Source organism: Manis pentadactyla, chromosome X (assembly GCF_030020395.1).
Source record: "Manis pentadactyla isolate mManPen7 chromosome X, mManPen7.hap1, whole genome shotgun sequence".
NCBI classification, from domain to species: Eukaryota; Metazoa; Chordata; class Mammalia; order Pholidota; family Manidae; genus Manis; species Manis pentadactyla.
In genome coordinates, this window is record NC_080038.1 from 146,008,791 (window position 1) to 146,022,391 (window position 13,601).

Below are 13,601 nucleotides of genomic sequence, written 5' to 3' on the forward strand. Positions count from 1 at the left end.
CCTCCCCTCCAAAGTCCTAACAAAACTCTTCCCTTCGACTTGGCCTCGGCAGGATACACTGTGCCCAAAGGCTGTGAGCTCCACATCCACAGGGACACAGAGGGGCTGGAAAGAGGCACACATGCTCCCCGTCTCCCTGAATGTGCACACGCACACATGCAAACTCCCCAAGGCCACTGGGTGAAGTTTATTGTAAAACTTCATGGGTGAGGATAGGACAGGCAGGTCAGGGTGGGGAGAGGAACACACAGGCTCTAGGAGGCCGAGTCAGAGGCCTCTGAGCTGTCCTTGATGTCAGTGCTCTCAGTGGTCTCGCTGACCTCGCTGACGTCCTTGCTGTCACCACCACTGTCCTCAGCGGCCAGGCCCTTCTCCTCACGACAGGCCTCTCCCGAGCTTGGAAGTGAGTTGCCCTTGCTCTCCGCCTTGTTCTCAGTGGAGCCCAGCACCATGTGCCTGCCCTTTTCCTTCAGCTCCAAGTGCCGCCTTAGCTGCCCCCAGGAACCCAGGGAGAAGTAGGAGGAAGAAAAGAGGGCCTAAGCCCGCAGACCAGGTAGGCCCTCTCCCACCACCCAAGCTAGGGGAAAGGGGAGCAGGCAAAATGAGAGGCAGAAGAGTCAGGGCAGGGATCACAGGAGTGAGTCAGGAGACCGGGGTTCGGTCCTGGCTCTGTCCTCTCTGGGCCTCAGTTTCTTCTCCTGTAAAGTGAGGATGCTCCTGCCTCCCTCACAGTGGCTGCTGCAAAGCCATTTGGACAGCACTGCCCACTGAGGAGCCCTGGACAGGGCCTTGACGTACTCCTCAGCCCAGTTTTGTCTTACCCCTGAGCCTCGGGGCAGGCCATGGCTCTCCCTGGGCCCCAGCTCTCAGCGTATCCAGGGGCCTCCTCTCTCACCTTTCACATCATGCCTGGGTGGTACAGGCTTCTTCCTCAGAGAATGGACTCCTGGGGTGATGGCTTCCTTTAAAGCCCTGTCAAGGCCCAGCTCCCCAGCTGACAGTTGAGGACACTGAGATGAAGAGGGCCATGGCTCCTGGTCCCTCTTGCCTTGGGCCATCACGGGCCTCCTACTGTCTTGGTCCCTCCAGCAGGGCCTCCCCTACTTGCTTTGCTTTTCTTCTTCTGTGAGGGCTGCAGCCCTTGGCCCCACTGGACTCTTACCTCATCAGCCATCTGGGTGAGATCCCGCTTCATTGCATATGCATCTTCCCCATCTGCATAGTATTTGGGCTCCACTTCACTGATCCTGGGGGGCACGGAGTGGAGAGGAGGGACCGAAATCAGAGGGCAAACTGTCATATGTTAGTGAGGCAGGGTGTCATTCCCCACCAGAGGACCCTTTCGGAGACATCAAGCCCCATTTTCCAATGTGGCCTTCCCTCTGCTCTCTCCAGCAGTAAGCAGAAAGTGTGCCACCTGGGTCTTGCCACCATCTGGCACCTCTAACCTGGCTACCAAGGTGCTGTCTATGATTTCTTGTGAGCTGACAGCCTGAACTTAGCCATCCCTTCTCCCCCTGCCTGCCCTGCTCCCTGGCACTTACTGAGCGTACATGGCCAGTCCCTATGCCTAGCAGGAGAGGATGGGTGCTGTGGCCTCTGCTGCTGGCAGTCATTGCCAGAGAGCATGGCCCTTGGCCTGAGAAGCTCAGGGGCCATGCCTGCACTGGGAGGTGTATGGGCAGACTTGGGGCCATGCCACTGGGAGGGGAACTAGACTTGATGAGGCCTTGCCAGTCCTAAGACCCTGGACTTGTTGACCACCAGCATCTGGGTCAAAGATCTTTCCTCGAAAGCCCAGCCCAGAGGCCATGGTCTTTCTTAGACAGTCCCTCCCCATCACCCAAAAAATCAAACTAAAGCTGAGTGCTGTCCCAGTGGGCTCTTCTCCACCCCAGCCTCACTTTCCAGCAGCTTTTGCTACCATATACTAGGTGCATCACTTCCCTACCAGGCCTTCTCTGCCCTGTGTGGGGCACACAAGACTCCCACTTCTTTGGGCAAACCTGCCTTCATCCACTAGGACACCCAGGGCTCCAGATCCCTCCACTGCTTTTGCCAACGGCCTTTCTTGTCTGAACGTGCTTAGGGTTCTGTAGCACCACATTCTCCTTTCTTCTACTCCCGCTCAGATGCTTCTGTGTGCCCGGTCGAGTCCTGCTCCCCAGCTTGTGCTCATATCCTGTGCCCTTACCTCTACTCCTGGACCTTCACTGAAAGGCCTGTGTGCTCCTTGCCATGCTGCCCTTTACCTAGCTCCAGCCGGCATCCAGTGATTGCCCCCCCACCCAGCAGGACACATCACCCATCCTCCTGAGGCGACTACAGCAGACAGGGGCTGTCACCACTGAGAGGGAAGGAGGCAGCCTGGCAATGTGTGGAGTCCACAGCTTGCTCACCATCTCAGATGACTCCAGCTCTTTCCTCTAGCTGCCCCTGCCCTTCTACCTGGAAGGCAGCTGAGGCCTCTCAGCCACCTCAATGTGCCAGACCTGGGACCACCCCACTCCATTAGAAAAATTTCAATCTACTTACTGAAAGTTGAGGGTGTTGGAATAGAGGTGCAGGGCGGCCCGGTTACTGCAGGGGAACAAGGCGCTGCTGAGCTGCACAGACTTGGCCAAGCAGGGATAGCATATCCAGATCCTGCCCCTCTTCCTAGTCCCCACTCCCCACTAATCCCACTTCCAGGATCCTCTCCAAAGCCAGGGCACCTCAGGACCCATATCAACACATATCTCTGTCTCCCCCCACCCTTCCCTCAGCCCTGGCTTCCACCTCTTCCTGACATGCAGAGAGACGTATTTGGCATTGAAGTTCTCTATCATGGCTCGGGAGGCCTGGTCCATCAGCTTCTGAGCCAGTCCAAGGCGCCGGTGGGAACGCTTCACAGCCTGGTGGGAGAAAGGGGGATCTCAAGGGCTGCCCCAACTGGCCCCCGCCTGAGCCTGGGTGGGCTCTACGCACCAGTGAGGTGATATGTCCATGGGGCACGTCATCCGGATCCTCTTCCCTAGAGCAAGAAGAAAGAAGAGAGGCTAGAAAGAGCCTGGTACAGATGCAGCCACACACACACAGGTGTGTGAGCACAGTAGGAACACAAATTCCTCTGGTGGCCCCAAAGTCCCCCAAGACCTGGGCTAGGGTAGAGCTGGGACTCTCAAAACCCCACGTGTAGTATCAACAGAATACAATGGAATATTGATACTCAGTGCTAAAAAGCAACAAACCATCAAGCCACGAAAAGACATGAAGGAGACTTCAAAGCATATGATGAAGTGAAAGAAGCCAGTCTGAAAGGGCTCCATACCTTATGATTCCAAACAGGACATTCTGGAAAAGGCAAAACTATGGACACCTTAAATAGATCAGTGGTTGCCACGGGGTGGGAGAGAAGAGGGATGAAAGAGCACAGAGGATTTTTGGAGCAGTGAAACTACTCTGTAAGGTACTATAATAGTGGATTCATGTCATTAAAACGTTTCTCCAATCCCACAGAACGTACAACATCAATAATGAAACAGTGTGAACTATGGACTTTATAACCAGGTATCAATACTGATTCATCAGTTGTAACAACGGGACCACAGAGATGTTAATAATAAGAGGGAACTAGGGGGGAGAGGGGAGGGGTTATATGGGATTCTGTATTTTCCACTTAACTCTTCTATAAACCTGAAGGTGAAAAAAAGGTCTATTAATTAATTTGAAAAAAGACAAAGAAAGCCACCAACCCAGGCAGCATCCACCAGATGCGGGTCGTGTGAGTCCCCCCCTCAAAGTCCCCCCCCAGCTCTGGCATCCAGCTTCTGTCTCCCTCCTTGGCGACTCACATTTTGGCCAGGACATACCCCACAATCTTCCCATTCTCATCCTCTGCGATGTAAGAGAGCTGGGTGACATAGAGGAGAAAGAACTCAGAATACAGCTTCCTTGTCAGAGCTGGAGGAGCCCCGGGCAGACATCTGGTCCCACCCACCGCTTGCCTCTTGCTGTGTGCATGACAGAAGCAGGTCAAGTGGGGGGTTAATGACAGCTCCTGACCTCTCTAGGCTAAGGGGTTTGGTTTCCCCCCACCACACTCTGTCCCATGTCCTTAGCTCGGAAGAGGACAGACACAGGTGGGAATCCTGCCTTTTTCTCAGCCCTGTTCAGGCATCTCCTTTCCATTCACTCCTGCCCAGCCCCACCCCATTCAGCCGAAAACACGGGGTAGCCACTCACCCATATGCGCCTCCCCACCAACCCTGGGGCTCTTTACCACCTTGTCCCTTCCTCCCAAGCCAAGCCAAGTTGGATTTTCTCCCGCCTGGTTTCCCCCATGCCCCAGTGCCACAGCTGCGCACCTGGGGCCAGGACAGGCCGTGGTAGAAGTAGTATTTCATCTGGTAGTTCTCGGGGAGGCACAGGAGGTTGCAGTGCTGCATGTTCATTAGGTCCTCTGGCTGCAGAGGTGGAGGGCAGTGGAATGCGGCCAGGAGGGGACTGGGCTGACTGAGTAGGCCTCAGTCATGTTAGAATCCCACTCTGTCTACTTAGGGGCACCCTCCCACCCCGCACGGCTGTGACTATCTGTCTTTGCACAGGACTGGCCCACAGCTGCTGTGCAGGAATTGTCTGTTTTAGGAATGAACATGAGCGCCAGTCAGGAGGCTTCCGGACACCACCCGAAGGAGCCCCGACACCCCGCACAGAAGGGATTTCCAGCCCCGCACCATGCCCCGAGCTCCCCCGGCCGTCTCTTCAGGTAGCTCCAGACCCACGGGGACAGTGCCCTTCGCCTCTTTGTGCACGACGGTCGCAGGCACGCGGGGCTGCCGGGCCGGGGCGCACGCGGCCACCTGGCCCTGCACCCACGCGGCGCGGACAGCCTCCCGTCCCGGCTCCTCACCCTTGCATTGCGGATGTTCATAACGACGGCGGGGCTTGCGGCTCCCAGCGGGTCGTGAACGCGCAGTCAGCTGCCGCCGCGCTCCGAGACGACGCTGGGGTGACCTGGCCAGGGCTGGGGCTGCGACTGAGACTGGAGCTGGGCTGGGCTGGGGCTGGGACTGAGCCCGGCCCGGGCTCGCGGGGGCGGCGGCGGCGGAAGGGGCGGTGCGCACCCCGCCCAGACACCGAGCGGAAGTGCACGGTGCCAGGCCTGCCTTCTCAGCTGCTCGGCCAATCCTCAAGGCAGGTCAGTGCTGGGTGAGGCCTGTCCGCGGAGCGGGCCAATGGCCGGGCGAACGTCCCCGCGGGGCTGGCCTGAAGGCGAACATCCCCCTCCTCCCGCGACACAGAAGCGCGCACAGCGGCACTGGAGCGGGATCAACTTTATTTCGCGCCTTGGCGGGCGGGGACAGCGGGTGGGGACCGGGTGCCGGGTGCCGGGGCCAGGCGGCTCAGCAGGGCGTCCAGCATCTCCTCACACATGGCAAGGCACCGCGGCACGTGGAAGCAGCCTGTGGGGAAAGGCGGGACAGCAGGTTGGGAGGGAGGGCCAAGGGGGCAGCCTAGTGCCCCGCACCCCTGCGGCCCTGACCTGTCTCCCACTCACCTTTGAAAGGACCCCCCTTGATAGTGAGGGCGACCTTACCCTCTCGGTTCAGGTAGCCAAACCATTCCCCGTACTCGGGATCACGAAACTGAAATAACGAGACAGTGACAGCCAGCGCCTGCAGGAGCCGCCCAGAAGCCACAAGGCGCTCACCGTCCCCACTGCACCATTACCCGCGGGCACAGCCTGGGGTGACACCAGGTAATGTGGTCCCGTAATCTGTGCTCTTAAACCCAACGCCACGTCCTGGACAAACTGGGAAGAGAGGGGCTTTCCCTTTTCCTCTTCTGCAGGGGGTGGGAGTCTGTAGCTACATAACCCACTGCTAGAAGTGGCGTCAGGCTGCCGGTTGCAACAAGAACCCTGCTTGGGGATGATAGAAACTTTATCTGGATTGCTGCTGGTGGATACACAGATGGACAAATTGTCCTATCTCAGTGAACACTTAACAAGGATACATTTAAGTGTACATAAATTGTACTTCAATAAAATTGGTTTAAAGAAATAAAGAATCCTGATGGAGTGCTGACCTGTCATGTAACTGTGCAACAAGCGACTCCCTTGGATTATAGACATCCAGCACTGAGATTTGACTCCTGCCCTGCTGGCAGGGTGTTCTAAACACGTCTCCTCCTCCCTCAAAGCAACCTGAAGCCTGCCCCTGGCCAGCAGCTTTGTTTACCAATTCTGCAATCCTTCCTTCTCTCCTGCCCGCATCACATCCCAATGGGCACCTGTCCCATGCAGGTTTGTCAGTTCCTTTCAGAAGCCTCAAGGATAAACCTTAGAGCCTAGGCCCTTCTCTTTCCTCCTGATAGAGACTTCAACAGAGCCCCTTCTCAGAAAGATCACACAGGAAATCAATGACATCAAAGTCCACTGTCAAAGTGTCTTTTTAAATTAGGGCCTATGACTTGGTGTACTCTTCACCATAGGGGATAAAACTAGTTCTGTTTCTGTTCATTCTATCTTTCTAGTGACATCATCCATGTCCTTACTTTTCAACTACTTGATCTGACATGGGAAGATAGTGAAGAATTGTTTCCTGTCCACTTTTTCCATGGATATCTGACTTTTTGCTTTTTATATTGTTATGCTGGTCAATGCATAATGATTTACTTGTTGACTATAACTCTTGTAATTGTTCAGTGCCATTAAAACATATTCCTTAAGTTTCACTTAATGCAGTTAGAACTGATGGCCTCTTAACACATGTTCTTTATGAATACATTCAGTAAAAAGATAGAGCCTGGGTCTCATGACCCCTGTGTTTGGAAATAGTGATGAGCATATGTGATACTTGGAGATGCCTCTCATTTTAGTGTAGTACGAAGACATTTGAGACTTCTATTGGTGACAAAGTTGCTCGCTGCTAATAGCACGGTGGTTCAGTGCCTTTGTTCATAATGGAAGCAAATGCTGGGTTGAGTTAGAGATTCATGAAAATAAAGATGTCATTTTCTAGCAGACTTTGAAGCCCACAGACTCCAGAATAAGATGTCCTTCTTATAGTCCCCCCTGTACTGGGCATTACAGATGGAGTGAGTTGTGGCTTTAGAAGCACATTAGGAATCTTCATTCACCTCCAAGCTCAGCACCTGAAGTGTCCCCTCGGCAGCAGCTGGTACAGCTCAACACTGCTCATAGCACTTTAGCCTCTGGGGGATCCCTGGCTTCCCTCCTACTCACAGCTAATTCTTGTCTCCTTTGCTGGGCCCTCCCATTCCCTCTTTCCTTATTCTGTACTCAAAAGCTGACTTTACCCCATGGCTCAAAGCATCATCCATCTTCTTACAACACTCAAATGGTTGCGGCCAACCCAGACCTCTCCCAGTCGATGACACTCTGACCCCTCTGCGCACTGCAGCCTCTAGCCCAAGCTAAGCCTACCCGCACCAGCCAGAATGACAGCTACAGCCTCCTGTCTGCCTTTTCCCTGTGCCCTACAGCCTTCCCTTCGAAAGCCCCAGCACCCAGTAAAACCTACATTAGACAAGATGACTCCTCTGTGCAGAACACTCCCCTTATGCCTTTGTTCCCGCCCCCTAGCCCCCAGGCCCCTGGCCTTGCTTTATTTCCATAGCTCTCATCACCATCTATATGTTTACTTGTTTATAGTCTGCCCCCCACCCCCACTACTGAAGTGAGGTCCAGGGAGGCAGGGGGCACTTTATTGAATGAACAGAGGGTGCCAGGGCCCAGACCTCCAGGAACTCCCAGACCAGCTGAGGGACCATGCCCAGTAAGGTGGAAGAAGGGGCGGCAAGTCGAGCCTCCCCATCCCTGCCCAGCCTCTTCCTGCAACCCAGGACAGCCTGTGGCAGAATGGTGGCTTACTATCTCTTCTAAATCCCCACTGAGCCCACAGAGGGCTGTGGACCAGGAAGCAGCACTTACCTGGTGGAAGGTGTACTCGGCAACTTGGAAGAAGAGGTGCAGCAAAGCAGGGTCCCCACTGTCACTATAGCCCATGAGGAAGGCGATCATGGCTTCACTGTGTGGCCACCAGAGCTTCATGGCCCACTCCAGCTGAGAGCAAAGGTGGGTGTCTAAGAGACCTAGGTCCCACACTCTGCCACCCCTCTAAGCAGGAAAGTCACCCCCATCCTTCAGGTCCTGGCTCACACTCCAAGCATCTGGAACTTAATCATGGGATAGATGTCTCTGGGGTCTGAACAGCCCTCACAATGGAACTGGATTCCTGACCTGGAATCACCCCAAGTTGCTCCCTTCCAAGGGGCAAGCATGGGGTAGGCTCCCCTTTAACCCTGGAACTCAAACCCTGTCTATCTTGCAAGTCCATAAAAAGCCCCTTGGCCACTCAGATCCTGCTGGCGGCAGGGTCAGTCACCCTCTTCATATCAGTAGGATCAAGACACAGAGGCAGCAGACATAAGGGTGCAAATCTGCTCTTGCTGCTGCTGCCTTAGAATTGCCAGGAGAGCCTTTCAAAGATGAATGGGACACGTGTCTCCACATCAGCCATGTGCATGTTCCCTAATGGCCTCCCTATGCACATAAGTTGAGGACCACTGGCACAGAAGTCACGACCTTACCACTGGGGTCATGCTGGGCAAGTTCATTGCTCTGAGTCCTGGGTCCCTCTCTGTGAAATGGGTGATGACAGTACCCACCTACCTCCCAGGGCTAAAAGCCTTGGACAAGCAAGTACCACATGGCCCTGGGCACATTCCCACCTGAGTGGGGCAGAGGCCATCAGCATCCTGGAAATAGAAGAGGCCTCCATGGTCAGGGTCCCATCCAGAGCGGAAAGGCAACAACAGGAACTTGTTGATAACGTGGGATCGAAGTTCAGGGTCACCTTTCCGGATGGCATGACGAAGCAGGAACCAGCCTGCTTCCAGTGCATGGCCTGGTGAGGGCACGGGGTTAAGGCAGGCAGCAAATCTGAAGCCCAGGCCCCAAGGCTGAGTGCTCCCCTCCAGGACAGACCCCAGCCCGCCCGCCCTGTGCCTCACCTGGGTTCTGGTGTCTCCCCAGACACCCAGACAGCTCCTCACCATCTTCGGATACATTCTCCAGCACAGCCTGCCCACCCCTCTGCCAAGGGAGGAATGGGAGAAAACAATTCTGCCTTCAGCCCAACCATCCAAGCAGAAACACCCTCCCACACTCCCTCCCTCCATGACCTGCAGGTTTGGGTGGACCTGACTCAACGGGGGGTTTGAGGAGAGGCCAATTCACTTCCAAGGGCCTGGAGAGCCTCTGACCCTTGCTTCAGGCCTAGCTCCTCACCCCCAGGTGGAAATGGAGTCACACTGAATGGGGATGGAGACCGGGCAGGCTGGGCTGGCCACAGATTCCTGGAGGACTTGGCCTGGCCGGCTTTCCTGCTCTCTGATGTGCCTGGGGCTCTGGCACCCTCCCTCCTACCCCGGGCACCCCCCAGCTCCCCCAGGGCCCTCCACCTTCCCTGGGGTCTGGGCTGCATGTCACCCCGGCCAGGCCTCCGTGTCTCCTGGTCTGTACAGGGGGCCACTGGGGCCCAGCTCAGGGCTGGGTGTGGATGGAGGAGGTGCCTCCTGCCCCCCACCTGGACGTGCTGCAGAATCCTCTGAGCACACCAGTCCCCAAGCTCCGCATAGCTGCGCGCCAGCTCCTCGGCCGCCTCCCCAAGCTGGTCCACTAGGTTGAGCAGCATCATGGGCACCGCCATGGACTCCGAGGCCGGGGTCCCCGAGAGCCAGGACCTGCCCAGCTCCGACGGGTCCTCCCGCACCCAGTGCACGATCTCATCCATCATCTCCACCGCTTCAATCTGGGGAGGGGGAGAGGGGCAAGATCCGGGTGGAGGCTGTGTCCTGACCCAGGTCCTAGCCTGCAGGGGCCCCAGGACTCAGCTCTGGGGTGGGAGAGCTGTGTTCCCCCTCGCACTCATAGGACACCTTCACCGAGGGCCTGCTCTGTGCCTGGCCCTAGGCTGGCTGCTGGGGGCCATGGTGGATTGGTCCCTCTCTGCCCAGGGCCGCTGTAGGGGTGCAGGGATGCTCAAAGATGAAGGAGACTTTTGGGGTGCAATCCTGGTAGACACACAGTGATAATATAGCACAATAACGGGGGGTGGACACTGCCAGCAGCCCTGGGACCATGAGGGCCCAGGGGGAGGACTGACACTGACAACAGATGCAGCCTGCAGAGGGGGCTCACACATGGAGCAGGAATGCATCAGGAGACCATGTCAAGCACAGGCGAGGGCACAGACACTCACAGGGCAGCCTTCCTCCCACGCACCTGATACCGCTCTTCCCTTGTCACCTTCCACAGCTCGTTCATGGCCATGGTGTAGAAACACTCGCTGAAGATGGTCCGCTGCACCTTGACTGGGCGGCCATCTCGTGTTAGCACAAAGGCACACTTCTTCCGAGGAGGTGCCACTCGGGCAAAACGCAGCAAAAACTCGCCACCTGGTGGTTGGGAAGTTGGCATGCTAGAACTCAGATGAGGCCACTCCCACCTCCCCCTTCCTCTCCACCTGAGTGTCTCCAGGCTCTTTGCTGCTTCTAGACCCATCCGGAAACTAGGCAGACACGCACTACTGAGTAAACTTGGAGGTGCTTCTGGGGAGATGGGGGCAGGGAGGGCGCACCTGCTTTGGCTGAATCCAGAAGCTCAGAGCGGCGGAAGCGCTCAAACTTGCGGTACAGGTGACAATACATCCACACCTGTGGGGGAGCAGAAGGAACATGGAAGTAAGGAGCAGTGGCGTCCTCGGCGCTGGGATGTGGGTGAGTCCTAAGTGCCCGTCATGGGAGGTAGAGATGAGATGATAGGCCTTGTGTGTGCGTGCCCAGGTATGACAGGCCAGCGTGACTTTGACTTCCGCCCTGGGAGACCCACAAGCCTGGGCACATCCCTACCTGCCTCCCCTGCAGCCAGACATACTTGAGGTCGTCATACACCTGCCCATCGCGGCCGAGGCAGGTAAAGAAGCCCCTGTGGGACACCAGTTAGTGAGGCCAGGAAGGGGCCTTGCACCCACCCACCACGGGCCCACTGCTCCACTGGGTCCAGCAGATCAGAGTTGTCTGAGAGTGAGGCGGGGGGTCAGGAGAGGCAAAAACCCTGCTGAAAGTGCAGGATACCCATGCTCCTGGTCATGTGAGTGCTCCGTCCAGAAAGCCACCACACGGTCCAGCTCCTGCCCCACACGTTCCTTCCACGCCTGCAGGTTCTCCTGCTCCTTCTCCATGTCCTGGGGGAGTTCAGGACTTGGAGGCACAGCTCCCCCACAGGTCTCCCCGTCTTCCCAGGGTCCCAGCCTCCTCATTGGGCTCCTCTGTGACCTAGGTCACCACCAGGGCCACCTGAGTCATCTCCCCTAAGATTCCAGGCCTGGGGAGCCAGCCCTTAGGGTTCCCCCACCCCTGTGCTGGTCTGCGCTCTGGCCTGGGACCAGCCTCAGGACTGACTCCACCGTTTCCAGAGACCTCCACAGAACAACCCCCCCCCGAGGGGCCCCACCACTGGCCTGCCACACTACGAGACCCCTGCACTTTCCTCCTCCAGGATACCAGAGATTGCTGGTCGGGATCCCGTGACTGTCACTCAGCTGACCCAGGCGCGCCCTAACCCCTCCCCCAACTCCACTCCCGGAGGTTCCGCCAGACCCCGGGGGCGGAGTTTGGCGGCCGCGCATCTCCGCCCCCGCGCTCTAGCCTCACCCCTAAGGTGGTCCCCGCTGCGACCCTCGCGCGGCAGAGTCCAGCAGAGCCCCGCGATGGCCAGTGCTGGGCGCCCTTCCCTCAAGATGTGGTGGGAAATGCTGGGTGAGCTGGCAGGATGTTGTGGGGACGTTGGACCGCCTTACCCCGGACAAGCCACGGTTCTCCGCCCTTGAACTGAGCCCCGAGAGGGGCCGTAGTGGTGGTGGTTGGAGAGGGCCTGTTGGGGTGGGCGGTGGGCCCAGCACAGTCATGGGCCACAGAAGAGGGGACAGTTGGAAATGCCTGAATCCAGAGGCCCCTGTGACCCTTGACCCCATAGGCTCTCTGACAAATCAGCTTCTCTGTCAGCAACCAGCGGCTGGCCATTGCTGCTGATTTCTTCACTCAAGTGACACAGCTCGAAAACCAGACAGTGACTGTGCAGGTCAGAGTGGGTGTCCCAGGACCTCTGTGCCCTCAGGCCCCCAAGTCGTCCAGGCCTGTCTTCCAGCATGTAGATCTTGGGTGGCTCTGTGACTGCCTGACCTGATCCGGTGTTTCAAGGAAAGCTGGCTGAATTGCCCCCTACTTTCCCTGCCTGAGGCCCCTGGCTTCCTGGCGTAGCTCTGGAGGTTTGGACTTCTGAGTTAGTCATCCTTTTGTTGGCAAGGATGGATTGCAGCCCAACAGTGTAACTGGGCCTCTGCCTCATCGGTGCAGCTCCAACCCTCTCGGGCATGGTGCTGTACCACAGCCCCCCACTGCTGTTCTCTGGTCTTTGATGTCACAGTGGCTGCCGCCTTCCTTCCAATGGCTGCTTGGTGGGCGGAGTTCCTGCTGCCAGCTGGTCCTCCCAACCCCACAGAATTCCCCTTTGTGATGCTTGGGAATGAGTCTGACCTCCCGGCCTGTGCGAAGCTGTGCATTGTAGCTGCTGTGTTGCCTCCACTCTCCGCCTTGCTCATGCTCAGGGGCAGGGTCGAGGCTTTCGGTCCAGCCGGGCTCGTTATCTACCCACACTGCCCAGATGCCTGTCATTATTTATAAAGGGCAACCTTTGCCCTGCCTTCCTTGCACTCTGTTCTCCTCATGCCTAGCAAAGGATGAACCTCAGCATGTAGAAGGTTCTAAGGTTACTACAGGTCGGCGGCCTGGCCCTGGGTCCGTTGGACAGGACCTCGGCCACTCCCAACGTGGAGAACTGGGGCCGTTCCTCTCCACGGGCAGCTCTCTCTAGGAGGCTGAGGAGTGGCGTGCTCGGACTGGAGGCCTGTAGTTTTAGATCAGTTCCAAGACGCTGCTGGCATGGCCCTTGCCTTCTGGAGTACCATGCAGGTCCCCTTGAGGCAGGTGAGCATAGGGACAGCAGAGTGGGTGGGAAGATGTGTTACATGGAACCATGTGTCACATACCTGGCAGATCTGCACAGGGTCCTCCCCTTTTGGGGCCAGCTCCACGCAGCACCCGTTAACCCTTGTCCTACCACTCCTATCTGAAGGACATGTGCCTTCCCACTGCCCCTATTAAGCCAACAGACTCAGGTTAGAGTTGGTAGGGTGGGAAGACAGGGCAGAGGCTCCCAGGGTTAAAATCAGCAGGACTCTGCTTTCCACGAACCAAGCAGAGGAAGCAGGCAGGAGACAGCAGGGGGAAGGAGCTCACCCACGAGAGATGAAATCGGACTGGGCCTTCCCCTCACCAATCAGTTTGTACCACCCAGGCAGGTGCACTTATAGGGCAGAGCAGAGGCGGCAGCTTTTGGTAGCAGAGGGGTGGGTGCAGGGGAATTGAAGTGTGGCATGCTGATGAAGTGGTCTAGTGCCCCAACACCCACCACCCCATGTGCTGCTGCTCCCCTCTGCCCACCTGGCGCCAAGACATGCTGGCACTGAGCCCTC

At 57.1% G+C, this 13,601-nt stretch overlaps 2 protein-coding genes and 1 long non-coding RNA gene across 9 annotated transcripts; 1 reads left to right on the forward strand and 2 right to left on the reverse strand.

The window, feature by feature from the left end:
* Positions 1-172: 172 nt before the first annotated feature.
* Positions 173-5,114, reverse strand: NAA10 (N-alpha-acetyltransferase 10, NatA catalytic subunit). Its single transcript, XM_036887226.2, has 8 exons — positions 4,892-5,114; positions 4,347-4,445; positions 3,834-3,892; positions 2,968-3,013; positions 2,779-2,894; positions 2,536-2,580; positions 1,163-1,247; positions 173-491 (listed from the first exon to the last, which is right to left on the reverse strand). The coding sequence occupies exons 1-8, from the start codon at positions 4,910-4,912 to the stop codon at positions 255-257; spliced, it is 708 nt and encodes a 235-aa protein (XP_036743121.1). The 5' UTR covers positions 4,913-5,114; the 3' UTR covers positions 173-254.
* Positions 5,115-5,299: 185 nt separating this feature from the next.
* On the reverse strand, positions 5,300-11,990 carry RENBP (renin binding protein). 7 transcript variants are annotated; one of them, XM_036887180.2, is made up of 11 exons: positions 11,868-11,990; positions 11,143-11,252; positions 10,918-10,993; positions 10,647-10,722; positions 10,292-10,464; positions 9,594-9,818; positions 9,019-9,100; positions 8,737-8,912; positions 7,937-8,068; positions 5,540-5,627; positions 5,300-5,444 (listed from the first exon to the last, which is right to left on the reverse strand). In XM_036887180.2, the coding sequence occupies exons 1-11, from the start codon at positions 11,973-11,975 to the stop codon at positions 5,317-5,319; spliced, it is 1,374 nt and encodes a 457-aa protein (XP_036743075.2). In that variant the 5' UTR covers positions 11,976-11,990; the 3' UTR covers positions 5,300-5,316. The 7 variants fall into 7 exon arrangements, with proteins under 7 accessions (XP_036743075.2, XP_036743079.2, XP_036743076.2 ...); XM_036887184.2 differs by lacking the exon at positions 11,868-11,990 and adding an exon at positions 11,722-11,740; XM_036887181.2 differs by lacking the exon at positions 11,868-11,990 and adding an exon at positions 11,529-11,713.
* Positions 11,706-12,769, forward strand: LOC118913325 (uncharacterized). The gene is made up of 2 exons (XR_005025158.2): positions 11,706-11,826; positions 12,044-12,769. It is a non-coding gene; the product is annotated as an uncharacterized LOC118913325 (long non-coding RNA).
* Positions 12,770-13,601: the final 832 nt, after the last annotated feature.

Coding starts and splice junctions, on each gene's coding strand:
- RENBP (XM_036887181.2), bottom strand. CDS start 11,696: ATGCGCGGCCGCCAAACTCCGCCCCCGGGGTCTGGCGGAACCTCCGGG. Junction 10,723..10,917: donor TCTGGCTGCAGGGGAGGCAG/GTAGGGATGTGC, acceptor GCTCCCCCACAG/GTGTGGATGTATTGTCACCT. Junction 9,819..10,291: donor CAAGGGAAGAGCGGTATCAG/GTGCGTGGGAGG, acceptor CCCCCTCCCCAG/ATTGAAGCGGTGGAGATGAT.
- NAA10 (XM_036887226.2), bottom strand. CDS start 4,912: ATGAACATCCGCAATGCAAGG. Junction 4,446..4,891: donor TGAACATCCGCAATGCAAGG/GTGAGGAGCCGG, acceptor CCACCTCTGCAG/CCAGAGGACCTAATGAACAT. Junction 1,248..2,535: donor TCCAACACCCTCAACTTTCA/GTAAGTAGATTG, acceptor CGTGCCCCCCAG/GATCAGTGAAGTGGAGCCCA.